This window comes from Triturus cristatus, chromosome 6 (genome assembly GCF_964204655.1).
Source record: "Triturus cristatus chromosome 6, aTriCri1.1, whole genome shotgun sequence".
NCBI classification, from domain to species: Eukaryota; Metazoa; Chordata; class Amphibia; order Caudata; family Salamandridae; genus Triturus; species Triturus cristatus.
The window spans coordinates 938631392-938657807 of record NC_140589.1 but is presented as its reverse complement, the minus strand read 5'-3'; the positions used below and the strand labels follow the sequence as shown (position 1 = coordinate 938657807).

Below are 26416 nucleotides of genomic sequence, written 5' to 3'. Positions count from 1 at the left end.
CCGAGGTGAGGGACTCAAGCTAGTTTGGATTCTTCTTTCCCTTTGTATCTTCATGTACCTCACAGAGGTGAGGGTTTATGTACCTCACAGCGGTGAGGGTGTAAGTGCACCTGTACATTTAAATGGTTAGTGTAACTTTGGCAAGGGTCGTTGCTGCTGCAGGTGGTTGCGCCGGTGCAAATTTATATTCCGGAGCAGGAACCTGTGCGTTAACTGGTGTGAATGCAGATGCTAGTACTCATGTCAGCGTGTGTGACAGTAGAGTTTCAGTGAATGTTAAACACAATTGGACTTTAATGCACACAATCTTAGGGGCAAATAAGCTTTCCTGCAGTGCAATTCATGGTGCTTTTTGAAAGCTGTATGTTATTGCATCTGAGTAATAAAATAATGTCATGAGCAATGCCAATAGCTCTAACTTTAACAATGCCGAGACCATTGCATTGTAAATGCTTGTTCTATATGAGACAAAGCAGGTTATGTGACGGAGAGGAGGAGCTTGAAATAACCCAAGAGATAATAGTATGGTCCTGCCTTTAGGAAAAGGACATATCAGGACATATCCTCATGGTTGATGACCGTAGCCACAACATAGGAGGCTGATGTAAGCAGTATGCACTTTAAAGGAAGGTCTGTGTTGGTACTGAATCTAAGTAATTTGTGGACATAATATTCTATTAATCACATATAATTTAACGCAGGAAAGACACCATTACTAAGATGCCACAACAATGTCATTGCTCCTCGGGTGCCTGTATAACATACACTAAAACAAACATCTGCGGAAAGCACAAAGGAGTAACAAAAATAAGCTTAAATGGATATAAAAGAACAGTTCAATTTATACGAGGAGAAATTAAAGCTGAAGGTTTTCCCTGGATATTTAGTCAATGACTTTCCAGCAACATGTGATTTAGACATATTTTCTGTACCTTCTTTTGTCTGTCTAACTCAAATCAAACTGTATTCTAAAGAGATGTAGTCCATAAATTCACTTTAGATTTTCAAGTGTACTTACGCACTATTTTAGCTTTTAACATCCTGGAATACAATTCAATATACAGTTTCAAAGCTCAAACAACAAGAAATTACCAAGATTTGTTTTTTTTTTAAATGAGACAAATACTCTGATTAATGAGAGTCTCATTTCACAACTACAGCCTTCCTAAATAAAGTCGCATTTCATTATCAAACATATGAATGGAATAAATCTAGTTTTAGCCATGATACATTATTAAGGGAATAAATACTCCCATTATTTTGGTGGTTTTCACCTGTGATACCATATGAGGTGCAGGCATGATTTATCGTAGTGTGGGAGTTAGTATCTGCCACGTCTTAGATTAGTAGATATTACTGTCCATTTCTTTTGAGTGTATTTCAATTAGAACATAATTGGACTAATCTATGGCCTATCAGGACAACCTTAATCAGGAAATCACATGCTTGACAGAGAGAGCACATTAAGGATACCCACTGCTTAACCATGCAGGGGTATAATCTCATTTAAAACTTACAACTCTGAATTTGCAAATAATCTGAAGTTCTAGTAAATTTATACATGTTGCTTAAATGTTGTTTAAAGGTGCCATCCAGAGAATGGTGTCACAATACATTTCAAAATCCCAACAAATATAATCAAGCAAAGCATCAGTTTAGAATGCCGATCGCTGGCAACTGTTGGAGATGCAAGTTTGGGAGAAGAAAATTGTGGGATTTTTTTCTTTGCACTATATGGCACCTCTCATAACGTCTTCGGCTGAATTTAAATACGAGTTCCCTTGCCTGGCAGGTCCTTTTCAGACTTTCAAATCTTTAAAAATGGGATAAAATTAATATTTACCTATGTATTGTTTTCATAACTTTCTTAGTAAGTAAATTGAAAGTAAGGTGATATATACTGATTTTTGTCACATTAGGAACATTTTATAGCCACACCTGTCATACAGCAGTATAAAGTAAAATACGAGTTTTCACAGGGAGTACTTAAGAGCACACATCATCAAAATTGTAGTAAAATGATAAGTGAGAGCATGGTAGTCTCATAAACCTACAATTTTTCCATCAGCAATGTAATACTGGTAAAACATTTTACCTGAACATTTTTAAAAACTCATAATGTGCTAATTTTAAACATAATCCCCAAATCTAATCCAGAAACACAAAGGGGAAGCACTAATGATTTGGAAATGATTTGTTGCATCATGTTCAATAATTTTTCAAATGAAGTGAGACACATTATTTCTTTTGCTTGTGTGTATTCAGTTGGTTACAAGTAATTCATGGAGTCCTCTCTGCCCTCAAATTAAAGATTTTTCTTTCTTCACTCTGCAGACAAAGAATTGTCCACGTTTATCTTCACTTGGCCCACAATTTTTAACACATACATAACATTGCAAACCTTGCTTTCCCAATGTAACGTCTGAAATTAGATACCTATATTTCATCACGTTATTCCTAACTTTTGCACCATTACTTTTATTATAGTTTACTTCCAACTTGAAACCCAAACTTAGACCATACAAGGTTTTCAATCTTTCTTTTCGTAAAGGTTTATGCTATAAAAATGCCCCACATATATGCCTATGAGTGAATAGGATGCAGAGTTCCGGGACCCAAGATTATTCCTAAGTGTCTAAACCACAACATTATTTTTTTCTTAGGGATTATTCTATAGCACGGGTACTCACAAAAACTTTCCCTGGGGGCACAAAGTATGGTCTGTGGTGTGACCGAGGGCCGCACAGATTCCAGCAGGGTGGTGGTCGGGCATTTTGGGTTTGTAAGGTGGGTGTAGGGGAAGCGATGCATATACATGTAGTGGCTGAACTGCACAATGCAAAACCAGAAAACCTGGGGTCAATCCCAGCTTTCCCACTTGATCAAATTGTGTGATCCTTAGCACTTGTTTTTTTTTTTCACTTTGCTTCTTTCTCCTCTTGTGTTTGATTTAATAATCTATGATGGTGTCCATTTATAATAACAATACATAATAACTGACTTGCCTCTTATTGGCATTGGAAGCATACATTTCTAAATTCATGTTTGAAAACTATCATAACAAAAACCTCTCAATTCAGTGATACAATGGGATGTACTACGGTGAAAAAATTCTGAATGTTAATTAAATACACGCTTGTGAATGTTGAAGAGACTTTATTATATTTTTACACATTTGTTGGAAGTGGTTTATAAAAAATATCTTTAAAAAATGTGGTGCAGGACACCTTAGTTACTTCCATTCTGAATGTCAGTGCTGAGTTTAGTAGACAGCAAACCAGTGCTGCAGTTCACCAAGGGGCCGCATGAAAAGGTCTGGCGGGCCGCAAGCGGCTCCTGGGCCATACTTTCAGTATCACTGTTCTATGGACAACACCACTTTGGAATTCCTGGTTGAGCCCAAGCCTGTGATATCTTCCAATTATACAGGATATGTCAAAAGCCGGTGGTCCTTCCTAGACAATTCATGCACTTGACGCTTTTGATTGACCCTTGTTTTTCGTAAGCCAAATTAACCTGGAATACATTGATATTTAAATTAGCCAGGACCTCAATGACAGCAGCAAAAGTGCGGCATTGAAAATAATAATGCAATCTTGGTACCAAATTCATCTTTATGCCTGCTATTCATCTGTCCAGGAGACCTGTTATTTGTCCTATTTTTTATGATCCGCTTGAAGTTCATCTCTACCTTTCAGGCATATACCATCATATTGTGCTTCAGGGCCTTCATGACTGAAAAGTAATATTTCCCTTAACTGTCACCCAGCACAGGATCCTAGCGATAGTGTATTAACGGTAAGTCCTACGAAAGGTTTTGGCTGGGTCTGGTGGCTTAGTGCAGTGGTTCCCAAACTTTTCACTCCGAAAGACCCCATTGAGTCACGACAGAGACCCCCAAGCAATTTGTAATATTTAAATCTCAAACATTAAAATTGTTATTCGAAGAAAAAAAAAAACACGTTTGCACATCAAAGACTAGACTACTAAAGATTTTAGTATTTTATTATTAAAAATATTTGCAAAAATTTAAAAATCCTAATGGGAAGGTTGGTGCTGTATCTTGCGACTAACTTTTCATTGTTTGTTTTTATTTTGCAGCCAGAGGCTCCTGCTCCTGCCAAGGCTGGACTGGAAACCTAAAGCTGCTCTGGCTGTCAGACCAGTCCGCGTAAAGTGCACACCAAGTGCAGCGAGTGAGCCTAACCACTACAAAGGGGGCTTTGGGGAGCTCTCCCCCAAGAAAATGTGGGGGAAAATTGTGCATTTTACAGCACATTTGTCATTATATATTAATTTGTATTAGCTTTTAAAGCATAGTAAACAATGACCTTACTATGAACCAAGATACAACCATCTTTTGTCAATCTTCAATGATTCCCTCACTACTACCCTCCAACAGTGCATCTCATCTCTCCATAGCCCCACTGTCACATGTATTTAATTTGTTTTATAGCACCTCTCATACCACTGTTGGGTGTCAGAGCACTTTACATCACACAAATAAAGAGACAATGAATCATATGTGTGTAAACCAGTGAATAGAAAATGTTACATAAGGTAAAGGGGACTACACATTAGAAAAGCAGACTAATTCAGATTCATCTAAGAGGTACAGATGTGGAGACTCTACAGCCCAACACCGATTGTTAAGAGTAAACACGGCCCATATTAAAAGGCAAGACTTGAGACGGCCTACAGTGCGAGGGCGGGGATAACGTTGGGGAGGGAGGGAGTTGGGGAGAGGGAGTGCGAACGGACTTAACAGCTTAGGGATGCCTCGATAATACCAGATAGACAGAATGTAACTCACCAACTGTTAGTCATGTGACATGCAATGTTTACCGATGACAGCAAATGTATAAGTATTGCAGCATAACCAATAAAATATGTTTTTTAAAAAAAGGCAAAGGGGTCTACAAGGTGTAGGATTCACATGTCATCCAGACTGGTAGGCATTTTCTAAGAGTGCTTGGTCTGGAGAAGCACAAATTCGGGATTCAGAACATAACACAGGGGTTAACATTGACTTTACTAATAAGGATTTATTTCTACCCAAACAAACCTTTTTAGCAACATCGGGATAATGAAAGACTGGGAAAAAGCATAACTTACTAACTTGTACCAGTTTGCATGCGGCTCTTTGATGGCAGTTCATAGCTCACTGTGCTAGACTACGATTGGAACTTGTGAACTGCACAATAACAAAAGAATCTCAGTGGCAAAAGCAGTAACCCACTGAGCTATGCACAGAACAAAATACTGTTTAAAAAAAAATGCTTGGTAGGCATTCTTTACAGCAGGCATATTAACCACCTGCGCTAGCTAAGATGAGTCAAAGCTGCCACTGCACAAAACCTCCATCTTTTTACAGCAGGTACATTAATCACGGGAGTTATCTTGACACTTTTATTGCTGCCCAAAAACTGCTGATTATACAAGTAACTTTGCAGTGCTTTTAAAACTGCTGCCTGCGGACCCCCCTGGCTTAGTGGACTAATACGTACACTGTAGGGGCCTGTGTTTGATCTCATGGTCACAGGTTAAAGCCCTGGCAGGTCCACTCAGCCTTTCATTCTTCTGAGGTCAATAAAATGAGTACCATTGAGATGGGTAACAAAAAACATCTGTAAATCAGAACCAATGAAAAAATACCTAATTGGGTGAACGCACACTTTAAAAATACAAGTTATGTAATGAGTTCAGATATATGGGAGCAGAGCTAAGTCTTGAGTGCTTTTAAATGTGTAGATTTTCTCTCATGCACGGTAACCTTGTGATTTACATTTCTAAATTGTACTGCACTCCGAAATCTGAATTACATTGATCTTTTTGATATGGATTGCTTGTAATGGAATGACAAGATATTTTGGAGGAGTTTTATGGGGTATTTAACCTACAACAAAATTTGGAATGATTAACCAATAAGTTGATGGTAGTAATATTTAGAAATACAATATCTGACAACAACATTGAAAACGCTGACTTACTGAAACATTACTATTGTAATGGGAGTTCTGGCCAAATTCTGTCAATTGCTGTATGGTGGAATTTTCACTTGTGCGCAGCCTCAGAATGTTAACCTGGCAAGCGTGAGTGAGATTTTATGTCCCCTACCATGATTTCAGGTTCCTAGGAAGACATCTGGCGAGATGTTTTTTAACATAGGCAGTCACAACCGTTTGTGAAAGGTTGACGCTCGAGTAGAAAATTGACTTGAGCGGCAGCAAAATCAACTCCAGTAGCTGTGCTTTTTGGTGCGCCGTGTGGTGCCATCTGCGCTGAATTTCAGCGTGCAACGCACTCCCGGTGCTAAATCACAGTGGGACATGGCTATTTCCATATGTTGGTGGAACTGTGGAATCTTGCAGGATTTATATGTAACTCCATGGAAATCCATAGTCAGATTTAATGAGTTCTGCCCACCCCTAGAAACTTGCCGCTCTCTATTTGGCAGAGGTAGGTATCTTTGTCCAAATAGGAACCCTTGCTTCTAGTCAGGGTAAGGGGGGATATACACTTTAAATAACCCCTGCTCACCCATTGGGTAGCTTGGCACAAGCAGACAGACTTATCCCAAAGGCAATGGGTAAAGTATTTCTACTCAAAACACACAGTGATACAGTGATAACACCACAAATGGACGCCACACTAGTTTAGAAAAATAAAGTACCTTCATCAAGACTCAACAAGATCAAAATGACAAAAATCCAACATACATGTAATGAGAATACAACTTTCAAACAACTTGATCCATAGAAAGCCATGGGTGTGTGATTTCCCTCAAAGTACCTGTAGTTGCAAATAAATTCAAAAGGCTGAACAGCCGCAGAGATGGAAAGCATAGAATAACAGAAGATGTGTCAGTTCCTGAGCCCGTGGGGAGGCGATGAGACAGTTCTGCTGCACGCAGAAGTGATGCGTCGAATCCGGTCTGTAGGGGGAAGTAATGCGTCGATTCCGAGATGGTTCTGGCCCGCGGATGATGCATCAGGAAAACTTGCCAAACAGGTACGATGCGTGGAAATCCAGGATGCGTTGGCGATTGATGCTGTGGCGTCGAGCGGTGCTGCGTCTGTTTCTTCAGCCGCGATCCCCCGATGCGTCAGTTCTTGCTGCGGCGACTGGCGCTGCGTCGGTTTTGGCAGCAGCACAGCAATGCGTGGAGATTCTTCTCGCACAGCGGTGCTGGGTCAAGAAAACAGCCACAAGAAGAGCGATGTGCCAATTTTAGTAGTTCTTCAGGTTTCTTCCAGCTCCCAGCAGCAAGCACAACCTCCAGAGGCCCAGAACTGGAAAGGCACCTCCTGACAGGTCAGAACTCTCAGCAACAGGTTTCAGGGGAGCTTGAGGTGAAGTCTTTGTTGCCCTGAGACGTCAGAACAGGAGGCCAACACGCAGGCCCTTGGAGATGTTCTTCAAGCAGGTTCAAAGCAAAGTTCCAGTCTTTGTCCTCTGCTTGGCAGAAACAGCAACTGCAGGTCAACCCCACACAGCAAAGGGGTAATACTCCTCCTCACAGCTCTTTCACTTTTCTCGTTGGCAGAGGTTCCTCTTGATTCCAGAAGTAGTCTAAAGTTCTGGGGTTTAAGGTCTACTACTTATACCCCAAAAATGTTGTTCTCTTTGTGCAAGGGTTTCCGAGCCCAGTCCAAACCAGTACTGTCCTTACTGGTGCAGTATGACCACAAGGGGTAGAGACAGCATTGTGCAAGAGAGACAGGCCCTATTCAGGTGCATGGGAATCCCCCCTGCTACTCTAAATGCAGCCAAGCCCCATTCTGTTCAGCTCTGAGTCAAAGAAGGAAGGGCCAGGGACCCCCCCCCCCCCAGTGGCTGTCGACAGTGAATGCACATCCCCAGCCCCTGTCACACCAAACCCAGACAGTCAATACACAAACAGGCAGAGGCACATAGAATGTTTAAGCAAGTAAGTGCCTACTTTCTAAAAGTACCTAATTTAAAACCCATCTTTACTAAAAGACGTGTCATTAAATTCTGAGTTCAGAGAGCCTAAACCTTATCTTGTCCCAATGGGAAGTTATACTTGTAAGATGTTACTAAGTATTTGCCATTCTATCCTAAGGGACAAATAGCCTTTCAATAGTGAAAAACGGGATTGGCAGTATTTCACTATCAGGACATGTTTGACACACCAGCACATGTCCTACCTTTCACATACACTGCACACTGCCTATGGGGGTACCTTGAGCCTACCATAGGGATGCCATACATGTAAGAAAAGTGGGTGCACTTGCCAAGTCGACATGGCAGTGAGCAACTGCGCACCGACATTGCAGTGGCAGGTCTGTTTTACCTTTTTAGAGCTACTCGTGTGGGTGTCACAATCAGTGCTGCAGGCCCACTAGTAGCATTTGATTTACAGGCCCTGGCACACTTCAGTGCACTTTTCTAGGGACTTACCAGTAAATTCAATATGTCAATCAGGGAGAACCACTTGTAACAACAATTTACACAGGGAGCAATTCCACTTTGACACTGATCAGCAGTGGCAAGGTGCCCAAAGGCAGTCGGTCAGTCAAACAAGCTTTATTCGACAATTTGTCATAAAAGCGAAATCCAGAACATATTACTGGAAGGATATTTCGATATCAGTTAACAGAATAATTAAGCATGATTGAAAGACTTCCTTAAAATACAAATTTATCTTCATGACATTATCTTAAAAACCATAAAACAGAGATAAAATACCATTAATAGCTTACATAAAGGACAACCTTTACAAAATCCATTAAAAAAACAAGCACCATTAGAAAACTCAAGTAAAAGGAAATTAAAAATGTGTCCTAGCATATGGAGCCAGCGTTATGGGGCTAATACTTTTAATCACAGTTTAATTATGGAACTTTGTATACAGGTGCAAAAAAGAGCAATTGTTAGGTGGGTAAGGAGTGTGACCTTATCTTCCAAGCCCAAAGCAACTAAGCCAGCCAAAACGACATCCAGCACAGCATCAAAAACACAGGCGGTAGAGGCAAAAAGTCAGGGGAAACCACGCCAAAGATTCCAAGTCTGACAGTAAGTTTAAACATTTTCATTGCCACCTTTCAGGCTTCAATTTCTTTTTCATAAAATGATTATTTTGTTTTGGGAATGTTTATACTTATTTAACTTAAATGGCAAACTATCATTTAAAAAAATTGGGAGCTGGGATCTCGCATATACATGGAACTACTGTACCTTTCATAGAAATGAGAGAGTCCCATAGTGAAGAACAGACTAATAATATATGAATGCTTTAAATAATGAGTGCTTGAGGCAAGCATATGACCATTAGCCTTTGGTTGTCACCCTTTCTATCTCCTCCATCAATGAGTCATTAAAAAGCTCTAGTGTGTTGTAGCTGGTTCAGCATTAGTTTTGGCACCTAATACAATTCAAACTAAAATTTAATTTCCAATCATTCTTGACAATAATAGCATAGAATTAGAAATGTAATTGTTACACTGCCAGGCTATAAATACCTTAAACATGGTACATTGTCACGAAGACCATCAGATGAGCCGCTACTCGTAGATGCATGGGACTGAAGGAGAACAGGTTGTGAATTAGGACCTCCACTTGGAGTTGGCACTTGCTCAATATCCGGAGACTCCGTATCGCTTAGTTCATACAGTAACCGAACTTCAAGCATCTAAAAAAGAAGATATTCATCATAATTGGTCTTGCAATCTGACAGCTGTTAAGGTCCCAATGTGTGTAAAAGTTTTTTCGGTACCCAAATAGAAAGGACTCCATGCTTTTTGAGAACAGCCACAGGGATTCATAACCATTAGAAATAATCTATATTACCATAAGTAGACGCCAACCCAAACAGCTGATTTCTACTAATTCGATAAAAAACATGTTCACATACTACAATTTAAACTACCACAATTGATACTTCCTTTACTATTATGAAACATAAAGAAGGAAATTGAAACATTAACAGTCATTTCATTAGAAAAAAAATTCTAAGAAAAATTATTCATAAACATATTAAGAATGAATAATGTGTTAAAAATATAAAAACATAATTAACAAAATATATTCTAAAAGAAAAATATTGTTACCGAGATTAGCTCTGTATTAACTTCCTGCTTGCTGAACCTGTATATAATGACGTGAGCTGAAACTCCTGCTATACAAAGCATTCGACTTTCTGGACACCAAGAGATCATCTGAATGGCATATGGATCTTCATCTACAATGTCTGTATTGGCTTTGTCATCCTTATTTCGCGACTTCTCAAATAATTTTGCTGTTTTTAGCTTGTATAGTACTTGTAGCGTTACTAGAAAAAGAAAACAGAAAAGAAAAGTCTATATCAAACTAAATATCATGTGAATTATTTAAGACTAATATATATTTACTAAATATTACACTTAATACATTAGAGGAATACTTTATGGTTTAGTAGCCTGACTGCCAAACTGCTATTGTGGCGGAGGGCCCAAATGTACATACTTGGACATTTTTTCAAGGGAGTGTGGGAAACAGTGGAGCAAGTTCTGAGGTGCCTTGGAGAGTGACATATTCTTGTCACCTACATTATTCCTAGAGATAGACCCCATTACCAAAGAAGGGTCCATTTCAACTACTCACATAACTAATACCCCCAGCAGACCAGAAGATATTTCTCAGTGCTTGGGTAACATTTCAATTTTTCATGTTTTCAATGGTGGGCCAGGCCAGAAAATATGCTAGCAAAAATTATGTTTAAGTTACAGTTAGTCGAGTTGCCCGAATGTCACCACTGTTATCAATGCAGAGAGGGTATCCTAAATTGCATACAGGCAGAGAAAAGTAATGATGATCTTTATTAAAAAGATGAATTAAAATAATAGCAATACATACAAGCAACATGAGTCAACAAGTAGTATTCATCAGAGTTAAAGAACAAGTTACTTACTTTCCGTACCAATATATATATAGGAGACATAGATTAGTTATAGATTCCTTAGCTTTTGAATTACCCCCAGGCGTCAGACTGGATCCGGAGAATCTTTTCGTCAGCAGTACCCCTGCGCATTGAAAGGTGGCGTCGGTCGGCTCCGCGTTCGTCATTGGCACCGTGGTCGCCGGGATGACGTCGCTGTAGCTACTTAGATGCCGCCCTTGCGCGCTGACGTCCTTTCTGTTACACAACATTCCATGACAGAAGCGCAGAGTCATGCAAGACACTGACCAATGGTGCACAAAACTAGGGCCCTGAAAGGGATTCCCTAATCCTAGAAGTCAATGCGCAATTCATCAAGATTTACACCGTTGTATTACTTACAAGCACCATCATATATGAGGTTGATGAGATAATCAGACGGGACAATAAAGATAAACAATAGGACAAACAAAATATTTATCTAAAACCACACCTCTGCAAGTTGACTATCTTTCAAGGTCACATACTTAAAATATCACTTCTCGTTTGAACACGGTCCGGGACGAGCAGCAACCTTAGCGTACTCGCTGGAGCTGTATATGGCGGATGGTGCCACGTCACTGTTTGCTTATCTAAAGTAGGCGCACATGCATGTTATTTGGAGGATTATAACTGGGGCACACAAAGCCAAAAACGACGACAGAATCCGAATAGTATTACCTTTACTTAGAGATTGACTGAACAACTGAAAGAAGAGATCCTACATACGAAAGTAAATATTATGACCCGCTGGGTCGGAATTATCACCAGTTGGAAGGTCCAAAGAGTTACCAAGTGCTTATTGAGCCCTGAAGTAGTCTAGGGTTACACACCCAAAGACGAAACACATGTTGGCTGGCCTGTGAAGCAACACAACATTAAACCTACACTTGAAGAAAGAATACTTTGTCTTCATTTACCAACTACGATCTCTTTTGTGTTATAACTATTTTATGCGTGTGCACAGGGTTTGATGTTATATACTTAAAATATTAACCTTCATTAGGTTGGAAAGCCTGGTGCATTCAGCAAAAACTGCTAGAGCAATATATTTAGATAGCAGACTGTTTAGATATCCTTCTCATTGTGGGTGTGTGTGTCTATAATCGGTCCAATGAGGTGCAGAGGGCCAAAACTTGGCTGAGATCATTATCAGAATTTTTAGGTATGATACAATAAGCTTTGAAGAGGAGGAGTGAAGACTGCATGTCAAACTGTAAATGATACTAAAGTTGATGACACAAAGTTATAGGAGAGCAACCTTTTCTTCTTCTACATTAGACTTTTCATAAATTTACCACTTTTAGTTAAATCAGTATTTAGTAACAACATAGATCAGTCAAAAGAACTGGTTAGATCAAATGGAATCCGATGGAAAATAATCGAGGGCACTTCCATAATGCACCCATGGCCTTACAAAATCTGATTAAAGGAGTTTCTGGCTTATCCAAACTGCAATAACATTGTAGTCCCCCACAAACCTAAAGTCAGATCTGCACAATGGAGTAAATGGATGTTTTATAAATTTTGTTAACACTGTAAGCATAGTGATGAGGAACCGGTGACCCATCTTTTGTTGAAATATGAGCTCTAATGGAAGGGTATTTCATATAATTATATGCTAGCTAGCGTCAACAGGCATTAAAAGATATCAGAAAGCAAGGGCTTATTCAGGGTAGGGTTGCCAGCCAGTAGCTGTGCTTCCATGCTTTTCTTGTTTTCAATCTGGCAGAACTCATATGTATTCCTCTGCAGAAGGCTCGTGTCACAAGTCTCCCGACATGATGCTACTATGTTGCTCACCAACAGAGTGCTGGAATTATTTAGTGACAAGGATACACCCAAAGTGGTACTCCTTAACAGAACATGTTTAGCCACCCTTTCCATGATACACATGGATGGTTGCAGCTGATGACAGCAGTATGAGATGGGTCTTTCTCAGTCCGTAGACTAAGTAATGGCTCTCCCTGATACACCGAAGCAGAGTAATTCTATGGGACGTTTTGCTGGGGAATTCTTCAACAGCTCTCATTATGTCACACTTTTCTTTTCTTTCTCTATGAATTGTATAACCTAAAAAGTTAATTTTCTCATGTAATTAATGCCATTTCCTCCTTGTCAACAACATTTATATTTCTCATTGTGTTTAGGGACCAATTCTAATCACTTCAACAAAAACATCAAATTCAAAACACTTATTTTTTAAACTTAATTTTTTACTTTCAGTGAATTATGTAGTTTCAATTAAAAATAATTGGAAGACATTGGTAATGGTATATACAAGAAAAAAAAACTTTGAAAATCTACTTGTGCACAAAGATGAAACTTCAATTAATCAAGGGCTAATATGGCCAATTCCTATTAAAAAGGAACATTATTTGTCAGAAAGTGGATTTTTAATGTGGGAAGCCAGACCTAACTAACTTAATAAACACTTACTGTTTAGCTCACAAATAGTTCTAGGAGAAACTCAGCTCAACCCCTGATAGCTGTGGCACTAACAGCAGGGTATTTCAAGTTTAAGTAGCAGACTTTTCCATTTAAAAGTCAACAAACTAACACCATATAACAGTCCAATCAATTTAGAGCAATCATAAAGAAAGCCAATAGGTCTTAACTTGTGGATCTATTGGCTTTGCCAATGTAGTTTGCCTATGCAGTGTAGCATCAGAAATAACTTTTAGCTTTTTCAGCCAAACAAAATAGTGCAAAAGTGTAACTGATGTTGTAAGTCACGTCATCCTACAGGGGTGCTGTTGGATGTGACCATCTTTCGCGTAGTGTACCCCACACATTTGTGCCCTATCTCCTTTTGCTGGCAATAGAATTCTGTGCATTTTACCACTGCTAACAAATAGTAGAGTGCCTATGTGCCCCCTTTTCACATGGGTGAATTGGAATAACCCCAATTGGCATATTTGCCTTACCTATAAGCCTGAGTGTACCTAGAGATTTAAAGTTAAATGTGACTAGTGAGCTGCAGCACCTATTGTGCATCCACTACAGTGGCAGTTCAAACATGGCTTCAGGCTTACCAGTGTAGGCATATTGGAGCAGTTTAAAAAGCCCTTTGATAGGTCTAAATTTTCCTTTTTAAATATGAATAGGTCATCCTTAATAAGGCCTTGTAGACCGCTAGACAGTGCACATGACAGTGCACAGGTATTTAAGAGTAGGACACGTAGAAATGTAATAATAACATGTCCTAGCAATTACTGCCACCCAAAAGCTATTTTCACGGTAGGAAGGCAGGCTGGCCCATAGAGAAACAATAGGATGCACTATTAAATATGAATTCTGCTATCTCAGGTTAGGGACCAGCAAGAAATATTATTCAATAACTCTGTTTAATATTTATCAAATGCCCAACATAATGGTGAATGCTGACTTTTGATAAAGTTGAAGTAAAAGTAACTTTTAGAAAATTTAATTTTTCCTGACTAAAGTCTCTGGAGATTAAATTGCATTAGTCTCCAGCTACAGCCCCCTGAGTTCTCAAGCCCTGAAAAAGTTGTAAAAACCAGAACAGGTCCTTTCTTTTGTTATCCCTGACAGACAGGCACCAATTCCAGTGGGAAGGGAGATGCATAAAGAACTGGTGTGGTGTCACCACAGAGACGAGGATGCTCATTACTCTGGCCATACCTCTGTGTAGACTACGCACATGCTGTGCACAAGGGGAAAAGGGTTTCACAATTTTGGAAAAAGGCACAGAAGGTCCCTGTCATTGTGAGACTGTTTGCACTAACACATACATGATCTGCTGCAAACATGGGTAGTGTTACCCCAGGGAGCATTTACCTCTTTCATTAGGTAGAGGCCAAGAGCCACCACCCAACTTCCCACAAGCTAGTGGCAGGCATAAATGAGATATCTACTGGCACCCTCTTCAGAACACCTCTGGATCTTAGGAAGCACAGAAAAAGATTGGACCTTCTGTCTGTGACCTGAGAGGAGCCCTGAAGGACTCCACCTGCTCCCTCGTGTATAAGGATAAAGATGTGGACTTTAAGGGTTGTAAGGCAGACCTCCTGTTCAATCTACAGGGATACACCAAGGTACAAGAGGCTTTATCTTCCAATATTCAGCTGATCACTTTCAACTGGACGAGCACTGGAACCTGCTGGTGGCCTGGGACTTAGAAACCTTTTCAACTTCAAGACCCCTGGAGGACCTGGAACAACATGCCAAGACAATCCAACTGAGGTGCTCAGCCACTGGGATGAAGATTCAGGCTTTTCCCGTTCTGAGCTTCTCCGCAACAGCAAATTAGATTCAGCTGATTCTCATGGAGAAGGTATTCGTCCTTGTGGAGCACTCTTCTGCTACAGCCTGCAGAAGGATATCAAGCTTTGAAAAAGTGACTAAGTGGCAACATAGAAATATTGACAGGGAGAAGGTGCCAAAAGTTTCCATCCGGCGAGGAACTTAACCTGAGTGTAAAATTCGAATTTCTCTAGCTGGGAGCAGTCTAAACAAAAAAACAGCAGCTTCACTAGGACCACTTCCAATGGCTATCCTACCTTGTTGAGCCCTCCTCGGCTACAGCCGTTGATGATTTGTTACTTCTATTCTCGATACTAAATCGCACAGTAAAACCGAATCAGGTCAAACCCACTCCCTGTAGCTGACCTGCTCTCCATTGCGGTTGGCCTCAAATTGAGTCTAGGTCCTAATCAATTGCGACTATTTGACTGTGGTTGCCGTTTAACACTTTTGGTGCTGTTTTTATTTAAATCTTGAAAATTTCATATATTTGGTTCCCCTTATATGATTATTGTCATTTCGGTGTGATTATTAACTCTACTAGGCATGATTTTTTTTTTTTTTTTTGAAAACCTTTATTTCAAGATTCAGGACACAGCTATTCAGCCGACAGCCCGAAGGTTCGGCAGCATAACAAGTTAGATACAGTGATGTGTCCCCAATGCAGTTCAAAGAATAATGCAAAAGGTTCAATTTTAAATACACACATAAAAAACTAACAACAAACCCCAGCAAGGCAAAGACATTGTGAGCCCATGGCGGAGGCCCCCAGGGGAGACCGGACCCCTCTCGTCTACTAAGTACAAGACTGTGTACGGAGGAAGAAGGGGAACAGCAGAGGCCCAGAACAGTTACTAAAACCAAGCTGTGCTGGAAAGTAGGTCAGGGGGAAAGCTGTTCCTCGGGAGGTTCCAGATCCGGGGCAAGACATATTCCCCCCCCGTATTGGTTCCACCGCCCCCAGATGGCATGCCACTTCCGGGGGCGACCTCTAGAACAGTAGACCGTCTTCTCCCTAAACATGCTCCAATCCATGTTTTCCTTCCACGCGGTCAGTGTAGGGGGTCCCGAGGAGCCCCATAGCCGCGCGATATCCCTTTTTGCTACCATGTTACCCAGAGTCACCCATTGGGTCTGCGCCTCATCGAGGTCAGTGGGCCCCCAGACGTTCAGGAGGCAGCACCGCGCCTCCGGCTGTACCACAATGCCCGTCACCTCCCCCATAACTGCATGGACTCTCCTCCAGAACTCCACAATGACACCACATTCCCAAATGATGTGCAGGAAAGTGCCCACCATACCACATCCCCTTCTGCACAGGCCGTCCTCCGAGAATCCCATGCGGACCAGCCTTGGCCCCGTCACATACACCCGGTGCAGTATTTTAAGCTGCACCAGCCTCAGACGCGACGGGATCGCAACCTCCTTAGGCGAAGAAACCGCTGACTGCCAGTCCTCATTATCCAACTCAAGACCATCCCTGGTCCACTGTTCTCTCAGCCCCAACAGCAAGTCTGCCTGGACGTTTATCAACTTCTTATATATGAGCGAGATCGTGCTCTCGGGCATATGACCATCAAGGACTCGGTCCTCCAGGGGAGAGGACTCCGGCACCTTCTCACCCTCAACAAGGACTGATCGGAGGGCGTGACGCAGCTGGATATACCTGAAATACTCTGAGGGCCCTAGCTCAAACTCAGTCTGCAACTCCTCGAAAGACTTCACCCTCCCCTTATGCAGTACATCTCCCACCTTGGATATACCCATCAGGTCCCACTTATCAAAGCCCTTCGTGTGCCAGAGTCTTCCCAATCTTTCCGATTCAAACAATGGGGTAGCGAGGGTTAGCCTATCCTTCCAGCCCAACGAGTCAGTCGCCATCTTCCATACGCGCACCGCCACACCTGTGGGCCCCGTGAGGGACGAGTCTAAGGACCGCGAATACAACGCCCTGTAGTAGTTGCCGCCGCGCAGCAGCCACCTATCCATGGCATACCCAGGGCTGAGGGCAGGGCCATAAAACCCATGGTTGATCGCACTCAGCTGCGTGGCCCAATAGTACCGTCGGATGTCTGGGAGCGCGATGCCCCCATCGTACCATGGGAGCGTCAACTTTGAAATAGCTATTCGCGGCCGCCCATCCCACAGCAACGTCCTTTGGAGGCCTTCGACCTCCCGAAAGTATTTGGCCGGTACCCAGTCCAGGGTGTTCTGGAGAGCGTAGAGGAAGCGGGGAAGAGACATCATTTTAAACAGGGCCGCACGCCCCACGAGGGAGAGCGGCAGCCTCCGCCAACCTTCCACATCTCGCCGCAAGCGTGCCAAGGGGGGGAGCAGATTCCTCTCATAGCGCACAGCAGGATCCAAGGATATAAAAATCCCCAAATACGCAAAAACCCTGCTGGGCAACCTGTATCGAACATGTTCTAGGGATCGGTGGGACCTCGCCACTAAGGACGTACAAGTACGATTTGCCCCAATTAATCACAAGCCCCGAGTTCCTACCGAACGATGCGAGTACGTCACAGACCACTATAAGTGACTTCTTAGGTGAGGCAAGATACAGGAGGACATCATCGGCATAGAGCGAAATACGATCCTCATGATCCGACGACCACCGAAGGCCCCGTATATCCGGGTGCCAACGTATCCACGCAGCCAACGGTTCAAGGGCGAGGGCGAACAACAAAGGCGACAGGGGGCAGCCCTGCCGGGTACCCCTACCAAGCTGAAACGGAGTAGATGCCCGTCCATTCACCACCACATTCGCTAGTGGCCCCTCATACAGCAACCGAACCCAACGCACAAAACCGCGACCGAAACCAAACTTGGCCAGCACGGCCCACAGATATGCCCACTCCACCGTGTCAAAGGCCATCGTGGCATCAAGAGATGCCACAACAGCCGGTTCACGCAGCGTGCCCGCCCTGGCGATGACGCCATGAAGACGCCTAAGGTTCAATGCTGTATTTCGGTGCGGGATAAAGCCAGATTGATCCGGGTGGACCAAATCGCCAAGTACCCTAATCAAACGGGTAGCCAGGAGTTTGGCCAGAATTTTCGGCTCAGCGTTGAGGAGTGAAATGGGCCGATAGGAGGAGCATCTATCTCGGGGTTTACCCTCTTTATGTATGACCACGATCGATGCCAGCCGCTGGTCCAACGGAAGGATCCCATCCCCCCGCGCCTCCAAAAACATGGCGCGCAGATGAGGGGCGACCCTATCCGGGAACAGTTTGTACAGGTCGATCGGCAGTCCATTCGGTCCAGAGGCCTTACCCGAGTTCAACGCGCGAATCGCCCCCGCCACCTCGTCAACCGTGATATCACCATCCAAATCGTCCCTATCTATGTCAGAGAGGCAGGGCAACTCGATATCTCGGAGAAGATCAGACGAGTCCTCGGGCGGCCTGTCCGACACAGAGGAATAAACCCTATGAAAATATTCCGCGAAACACTTCACAATCCCCTCAGGTTCCACGATCGCCTCTCCCCCCTCTCCAATCAACTCTGGCACCACTCTATTGACCCGCTCTTTCCTGTCCAGCCACGCCAGGAGTTTCCCTGCCTTATCCCCGTCATACAGGCGGCCCTGTTGTTCCCTGCTGAGGGTCTTAGCGGCGTTCGTCACCAGGTCCCTATACTCCGCCTGCTTCAGGCAAAGCTCATGCAATGAGGACTCTGTAACCTCCTCCTCCATATCCCCCTCAAGGGCCGCAATCTCCTCCTCCACCCGCCGCACCTCGCCATCCCTCCGGTTCTTGGCAGCCACCACAAGGGAAAGGGCTTCCCCCCGAAGCACGGTCTTAAAAGCTTCCCACAGCGACACCGCCGAGTCCACGGTTCCCAGATTGTCCTTAAAGTAATTATCTACCTTCTTTACCAGGGCGCTGCGCATCTTGGGGTCTCGGAAATACCATGGGTTGATGGGGGCCACCCTCCCTCCTCCCTCCCGACCTAGATCCAGCCGGATCCACACTGGCGAGTGATCAGAGATACCGCGTGCCATGTGCCTCGCCTCGGATATCAACGAGGCATGTGCGGCCAGAGTGAGCAGGTAGTCAATCCTGGAGAGGCTACCATGCGCCCCGGAGTGAAACGTGTATTGACTCTGTGTGGGGTGCCGGAGCCTCCAGCAATCTATCAGACCAAATGTATCCAGGAAATCTGGAAGCCCTTTCTGAGCCCCCCCTGTGTCCCTGGGCGGGTATCTATCCAACAGTCCGGAACCCACGGCGTTGAAATCCCCTCCCACTACCAGCATTCCCCCCGGGAGAGTCAGCAAAGCCCTGCCCAGTTCAGCAAATGTGGAGGCCTGCAGGGCCGGCGGGACATAAACTGAAACCAAAACCAAAGTCCTTCCTTCCCACCGCCCCGCCACCGCCACAAACCTCCCCCTATCGTCAACAATGGTGGAATCCACCTCAAAAGGCAGCGATGCTCTAACGAGGATGCCCACACCCCTGGACCCAGAAGAGAATCCCGAGTGTGCAATGAATATATACCCCTTCCTATTCAGGGCATAGCACATATTGCCTATGAGATGCGTCTCCTGCAGCAGGACAACGTCTGGCATTGAGCGTTTCAAAAATTGCAACACAATCCCCCTCTTGATGCGATCCCCCAAACCATTAACATTCCAGCTTATAACACTTAAGCCTCTACCCCCCATCCTCAAACGGAAAGAGGCCCACCCCACACCCGAGGCGCCACCATGGAACAGCCCTGAGGATAATCATCATGCCTTGCAGAAATAAACCCCCCAACAACAAACTCAAGATCCCAAAAACTCCCCCCACCCTGCACCCCTGCTGCAGCTTAAAAAGCCCCCCCAACTTGCAGTGTGCCTGTCGCCCTACAAAAACAAAAATCTACAAAAAGTACCCTAAGGGAGGAAAAGAGCACCCCTCGTCCTCCCGCAACCCTCCACAGTTACTGCACTCTGTTCAAATCTTCAAGTATGGTTAAATCAAGTCAGGTCGGCTTTGAGATATCAGCCCTGTCCATTCCGGCCACTGTCTCCATGCTCGGCTGTGTCGTCCCCGGTCCGTCGCCGGGGCAAAGCGTCCAGCCATTCGTCGGCCATAACGGGAGAGTCAAAAAAGAATGTCCGATCTTCATGCACCACCCGTAGTCTGGCGGGGAAAAGCATGGCATACTTCAGGTCCATTTCCCGAAGTCTCCGCTTCACCCCCAGGAAGCTCTGCCTCTGTCTCTGCACATGCTGGGTGAAGTCCGGATAAAAATTCACCGACGCATTCTGGAAGGGGACTGGGCCCGTCACCCTCGAAGCTTGCAGGATAGCGTCCCGATCTCGAAAGTGAAAGAGCCGGGCGACAATCGGCCGCGGCGGGGCCCCCGCCTTGGGCCGCCCGCCCGGCACCCTATGGGCCCTTTCCACCGCAAAAAACTTTCCAAGGCCCTTAGGCTTAAGATGATTGAGGACCAAATCTTCCACAAGCAGGTCCGTCGAAGCCTCATCCGAGGACTCCGGGACCCCGATGACGCGCACGTTATTGCGCCTGGACCGGCTCTCGAAGTCCTCCAGCCGGCGGGCGGCGAGGTCACTCTCGGCCCTCAGCTTCCGGACCTCGTTCTGCAAATCCGCGACATCATCAGCGAGGCCCGTGGTCTTGTGGTCCAGGTTCTTAACTCGTTCGTTTGTCTTGCCCAGGTCCGAGCGGATCAAATTGACATCCACCAGGATGGCATCCACCTTATGCGCCAGGGCCTCGAATTGCCTCCCCATCGAGGTCTGCATCCCGTCAAGCGCGCCCATGACATCCTGCAGGGATAGCTCCGGTGTCCCAGGCGAGTCCTCCTTCTGGGCATCCGGCGCCTGGCTCGGTCCACTCGGCGATGTTTTCAGGAGGGCATAGCGGTCCATACTGTTGACTTGGGAATACGTTCCCCGCCTGGTGGACTTAGTCTTCAACCGATCCCCTTCTGCCTTGCCCGACATAATGGACTCCAGGCAGTCCAATGCAGTGAAGACCGCTCCCTCTCAGAGAGAGGAATAAGGAGTGAGCAAGTCCGCCTTGTGCTGCCAGAGTAGCCCGCCGAGCGTCCCTGGGGTTGTAAAGCTGCCCGGAGCTCTACAGTGTCCGGGCAGACAAAGGGAACGAAACCGAAAGTGAAAGAGCGAGGGCCTCCGTCCGACAGTTCACACCTCACCAGGCCGTTGTTGATCAACTAGGAGTCGGGCATCCTGCCAACTCTAGCCCCTGGCATCTCCGGGAGTTAGGCCGCAATCTTTCGCCCGTCGTAAGTCCGGTTCCCGATGGGCGATCCGACCGCGGATAGTGTCAATCGCCTCCCTGACAACTCAGCAACACGGTGCCATGCATACCGTCAGGATTAGAGACAGGATAGTCGACGGAGGGCGCGAGGGTCTCGGGAGCTCTAAGCTCACGCGGCCATCTTGGTCAAGCGCTAGGCTCCTCCCCCCTACTAGGCATGATTTAAGGCAGATTGCAATGGAGCTCGGTTAGGTTAAGTGAGTCACAACAGTCAAAAGTTATACCTTAGGGCATAGGGCCCAGTTCAGAATCTGGCGGATGGGTCTTTTACCTCAAATGTGTTGCAAATGTGACGGATATCCCAGCTGCAGTATTACAAGTGCATTAGGAAATAGTACATAGGAGGCTGCAATACCTGTCTAAAAGCCTGTCTCTAACCTCCTAATTACACACAACTTGTGACATCTCTAATCTCCTGTAATCAAGAATTGGCACTGCTATTCAACTGAAATAAGTTATTACAGATGATTTCTGATGTCATACTGCCGCCTGCTAGCAGCAATTTAACCAACAAACGGAAACTGCCTTTCACACTTATGATAACGATTACTAAAAAGATATTTATGCATGTGTGCACAGTAAAGGTTATTACAGGAAAAATATAATTTATCTGCCTTTTTCTACGCATTCTAAGCCTCAGGGATTTTGTTTTAATATGACACATTAAATGGATTCTAATATATTTTTGCAGCAAATCACTAACTGCTATATGATGTGTCTGCAAACATACTACCTCTTTCATGTGAAAGAACAAGGATCTAAGTTGTTTGTGGCTTCGCTCCTCTAAACGGTCACAGAACTCCTCAGTGGCTTGCAATATCCTTATGAAGTACAGTAGTGGGTATTTTATTCTCAATATAATGGGCATGTAATAAGGTGAACGAGATATCCAGACCAATTGTGGCAGAGTATCCATCAAACTCTAAATCAGGCTGTTAATCTTTTTGCTAGAGTAGAACTCTTACGTTGGGGCAAAGGAAAAGTATAGTATGCTGGTGAGAGTCTTGCGAAGTGAAATACATTGTTGTGAGATAAAGCCATTGGTTTTGGTGCCAAAAGCTCAGAGAGGAACAAAAAGTGGACTTCACCGGTGGGATTGATCTGGAGCCCTTTCCCAGGGTCCCATTTTTTACCTTTTGACTTAAGTCACTTTTTCTCAAAATCCACCAGCAGGGCAAGGTTGGATGCTGTAGCCATGTAGTACTCACATGGCCAGATACCTATACAGAGGGTTTAAGCTGAACTAGTTTATGATGTGGCACAAGACAATCTAAAGGTTTTTTTTTTTTAAACAAATAGTTGCAGTGTTTTGACAGCCCCACCTTGCCATTTGGAAGTTAAGAGAGAGTAGTAAAAGCTGCCCTTTGTTCTTCTAGCTGGCCCCGTCCCCCTCCCAGATGGCTAATCCATGCTATGTGTCAGCCTTTCAATAAGCAATAAATAATTACTAATAAAAGTACAATATAGGTCAGAAAGAATCAAAGACCACACATTATTTATCAAAAAACACAAAAATGGGCATTTATTAAGTATTTTAACAATAGATAACAGTGTGATAATCATACACTCCCCTTCGTATCTGTCATAGAAACTCACATGCACACTGAATGCAAATTAAAAAACATTGATAGAATGGTAACATTTTGTTCAACAGTGGTAAATTAACAATATATAAAACAGATTCAGTTGAGAACTGAGTGGCACAAATTCAAATGACTGGTGGTATTCTACGCATGTTTCGGCACTGCAGAGGTGCCTTCGTCAGGAAGAGGGGCACAGTAGAGAACAATTGATGAATCTGTCTCAGTTTCCAGGCGATTAAGTGAAAGAAGGAACCCTATAACCGGAGGCTCCCATTTGACCGAAAATAATCTTCAAATGCACATAACAGCATTTTATTGACCCAACTGCACCGTATCACATCGGAACTTGTAAAATGAAGAAGATAGTATCAGTCAACTATGGACACCGCTGCACTATCCCGTTCTCTATTCATTAACGCCTAAATTCTTATCTCTATTGCCATTCTGACATACAGCATAGCTGTATGAAATATTGGAGGATTTTTATATATCAGCCATACTCACGATATATTGACAGCATATTTGGCCCGTGGCTAGTGAGAACATACTTCAAGAACCGCTTTGTCTCCAATGACAGACTAAAACGACTGGTCCCCCTATATCATTTGACAGCAGATTCATCAATTGTTCTCTACTGAGGCCCTCTTCCTGATGAAGGCACCTCTCCAGGGCCAAAACGTGCGTAGAGTACAACCAGTGGCTAATGGCTAAGAGAGCCTTAAGCCATGACTGTTCCACCAGGAACATCACTTCTGGATGGAATACTGAAAATAATAGAAGGGGTAGAAGCAAATTAGTTACTTACCTGTAACTGCAGTTCTCCAGTACTGGTATCTTTAATAGATTCACATGCTTTAATAATTTCCCATTGTCTAAGTGGGAGTCCCACGGTACCATAGCAAAGCAGTATGTAGTAGTTTAATAAGCTATAATGGCAATGTAAAGTCATTTTAATAGCCTATCTATGTCCTTTTAAAAAAAAAAAAAAAAAAAAGAACAAACTTGAACTATAACCAATCAGGCGATAGCACCCTTTAGAACACTTCAAACAGAGGCTGAATCTCTCAGATTTTCAAGCACGAGCGGGAAAAAATAATCCCATTCTGAGTGGGAAGCCTATATGGGGAGGAGGGTGGGTCGCATATGTATCGATGAAAGATACCAACACTAAAGAACTGCAGTTACAGGTAACTCATTTTCTTCCCCAGTACTGGATCGTTCATAGATTCATATGCTTGAATCAGAATAGCAAGCAGTTTTGTAGTTAAATGTATCTAAATATGTAAGAGTACCCTTGGGGATGGTGGGCAACCGTTTAGACCATACCCATAAACATATAAACATAAATATCCTCACAATGTGTGTGTGTACATATATATATATATATATATATATATATATATATATATATATATATATTCACAGAAAAAAACATAGGTTTCAGGCACGTTATAGTTAGGAATTAGCATTTAAAAAACCTCAGAAATTCACTGAAAAAACTATAGGTTTCAGGGGTGTTATAGTTAGCTGGACTTTTCACTTGTACAAAACCATTGAAATTCCCCCGTTATAGTTAGTTCAGCTAACTATAACTCGCGCGCCCGCAATGCACTGCTGATGACGTCACATATTACATCACTCATGACATGGTCAGTGACATCACTCATGACATCACTGATGACATCTCAAATGACATCACTGATGACATCATCCAGTGAATGTCTGTTTTTCTGAAAATTAAATATGTTTTATATATGTATATCTCAAGGTCGATGGAAGAATAAATGGGTATATAAGTGTCTAAATGGATGATTTGTTTTTGAAAAAATGATTGTGTAACTGACTGATTAAGTGTATCATAGTGATGTCATTTGAGATGTCATCAGTGATGTCATGAGTGATGTCACTGACCATGTCATGAGTGATGTAATATGTGACGTCATCAGCAGTGCATTGCGAGCGCGCGAGTTATAGTTAGCTGAACTAACTATAACGGGGGAATTTCAATGGTTTTGTACAAGAGAAAAGTCCAGCTAACTATAACACCCCTGAAACCTATAGTTTTTTCAGTGAATTTCTGAGGTTTTTAAAATGCTAATTCCTAACTATAACGTGCCTGAAACCGATGTTTTTTTCTGTGAATTTCAAAGGTTTTTTAAATGCTAATTTCTAACTATGCCTACAGAGATAGGACATGTGAAGAAAGAAGAAAAAATGCATAGAAAGAAAAAAAAGAAGTGCAGAAAGAAGCAACAGAAGTCCTCAAAGACGAAGAAAAGTGCAGGAAGAAGGATAACGTGCAGAAAGAACAAAAAGAAGAGCAGAAAGAATCCTTGTTGCAAAATCATCCTGTACCCTCAACTTTTTCAGACGGATACTGGTGGTAACTGAGTCTGACTAACCAGTCCTAGAGCCAGTGCTATGTTAAAAGACACTTAGAATACAGTGAAAACATCTACATACACTAGGGAACATTATGCGTTGGGGTCCCCCTGTGATTAGCATGACCTCCTCTGTAAGCCCCTAGTGTATAATAGGGCAGGGGGATTAAAACTACCTCTTAAAACAGGCCACAGGGCGTTTTTGCACACGTTAACTCAGGCCCCGTCCCCTCCCTTCACCACTGTGTAAACACGCCCTGTGTCCGTTTTTAGTTGGGAGATTAAGTTCATTTGAATCCCGAGGGTCCCCAGGGTCCAACTAGCCCACTAGGTCCCTCCAGTAAGTGCCACAGAGCTGCGTTGCAGAGAGGTGTAAAAAGGGGCTTGGCCTCAGAACACCCGTCTGCAGCGCAGCTCCATGGCGCATACTGGAGATGCCTGTTGGGCTAGTTGGCCCTCAGGGACCCTCAGTATTGAAGAAGAATTAATTCCCCAACTTACAACTCGCCAGGGGGTGCGTTTGCAGAGTGCTGCAAGGAGGGGGCGTGGCCTCCGGCACGATGCCAGTCTTTTATTTAATTCAATTTTTTAAGAAGGGGGGCTGTGTGGTTCCCCTTCTTATTCTAATTTATTGGCCCTGATGACCCCATCCCCCAGGGCCTATCTCCTAATTATATTTTTTGGACCCCAATCCCCAGGGCCGGCCACTGTTTTTTATTATTTTTAAAAAATATATATTTATAGACACACCTAGGACATGCTGGACAAACCGTACGTACCTATCACCATGACGATTTGAGTGATATTCATTAAAAGGCGACTATGCATACAATGAATCCACGTGGAATGTATTTACACCACTAGTGAAGCTCTGACATGTCTGATGCCCTACCGTGCCTAATCCCGGTAAGACACCCTTGTCGTTTATTTATACAACCATGGGTAGCTATTGACGGGCACATTTAATAC

General features: G+C 43.6%; 1 protein-coding gene across 6 annotated transcripts in view; it reads right to left on the bottom strand.

The window, feature by feature from the left end:
* STXBP5 (syntaxin binding protein 5) overlaps positions 1-26416 on the bottom strand; it is a 1306577-nt gene that overhangs the window by 531267 nt on the left and 748894 nt on the right. For all 6 annotated transcript variants that reach the window (XM_085611623.1, XM_085611620.1, XM_085611619.1 and 3 more), the window contains exons 15-16: positions 10074-10294; positions 9486-9655 (exon numbers count right to left, since the gene is read on the bottom strand). In XM_085611623.1, coding sequence (XP_085467749.1) covers positions 9486-9655; positions 10074-10294 — 391 coding nt within the window. The remainder of the gene's footprint in view (positions 1-9485; positions 9656-10073; positions 10295-26416) is intronic.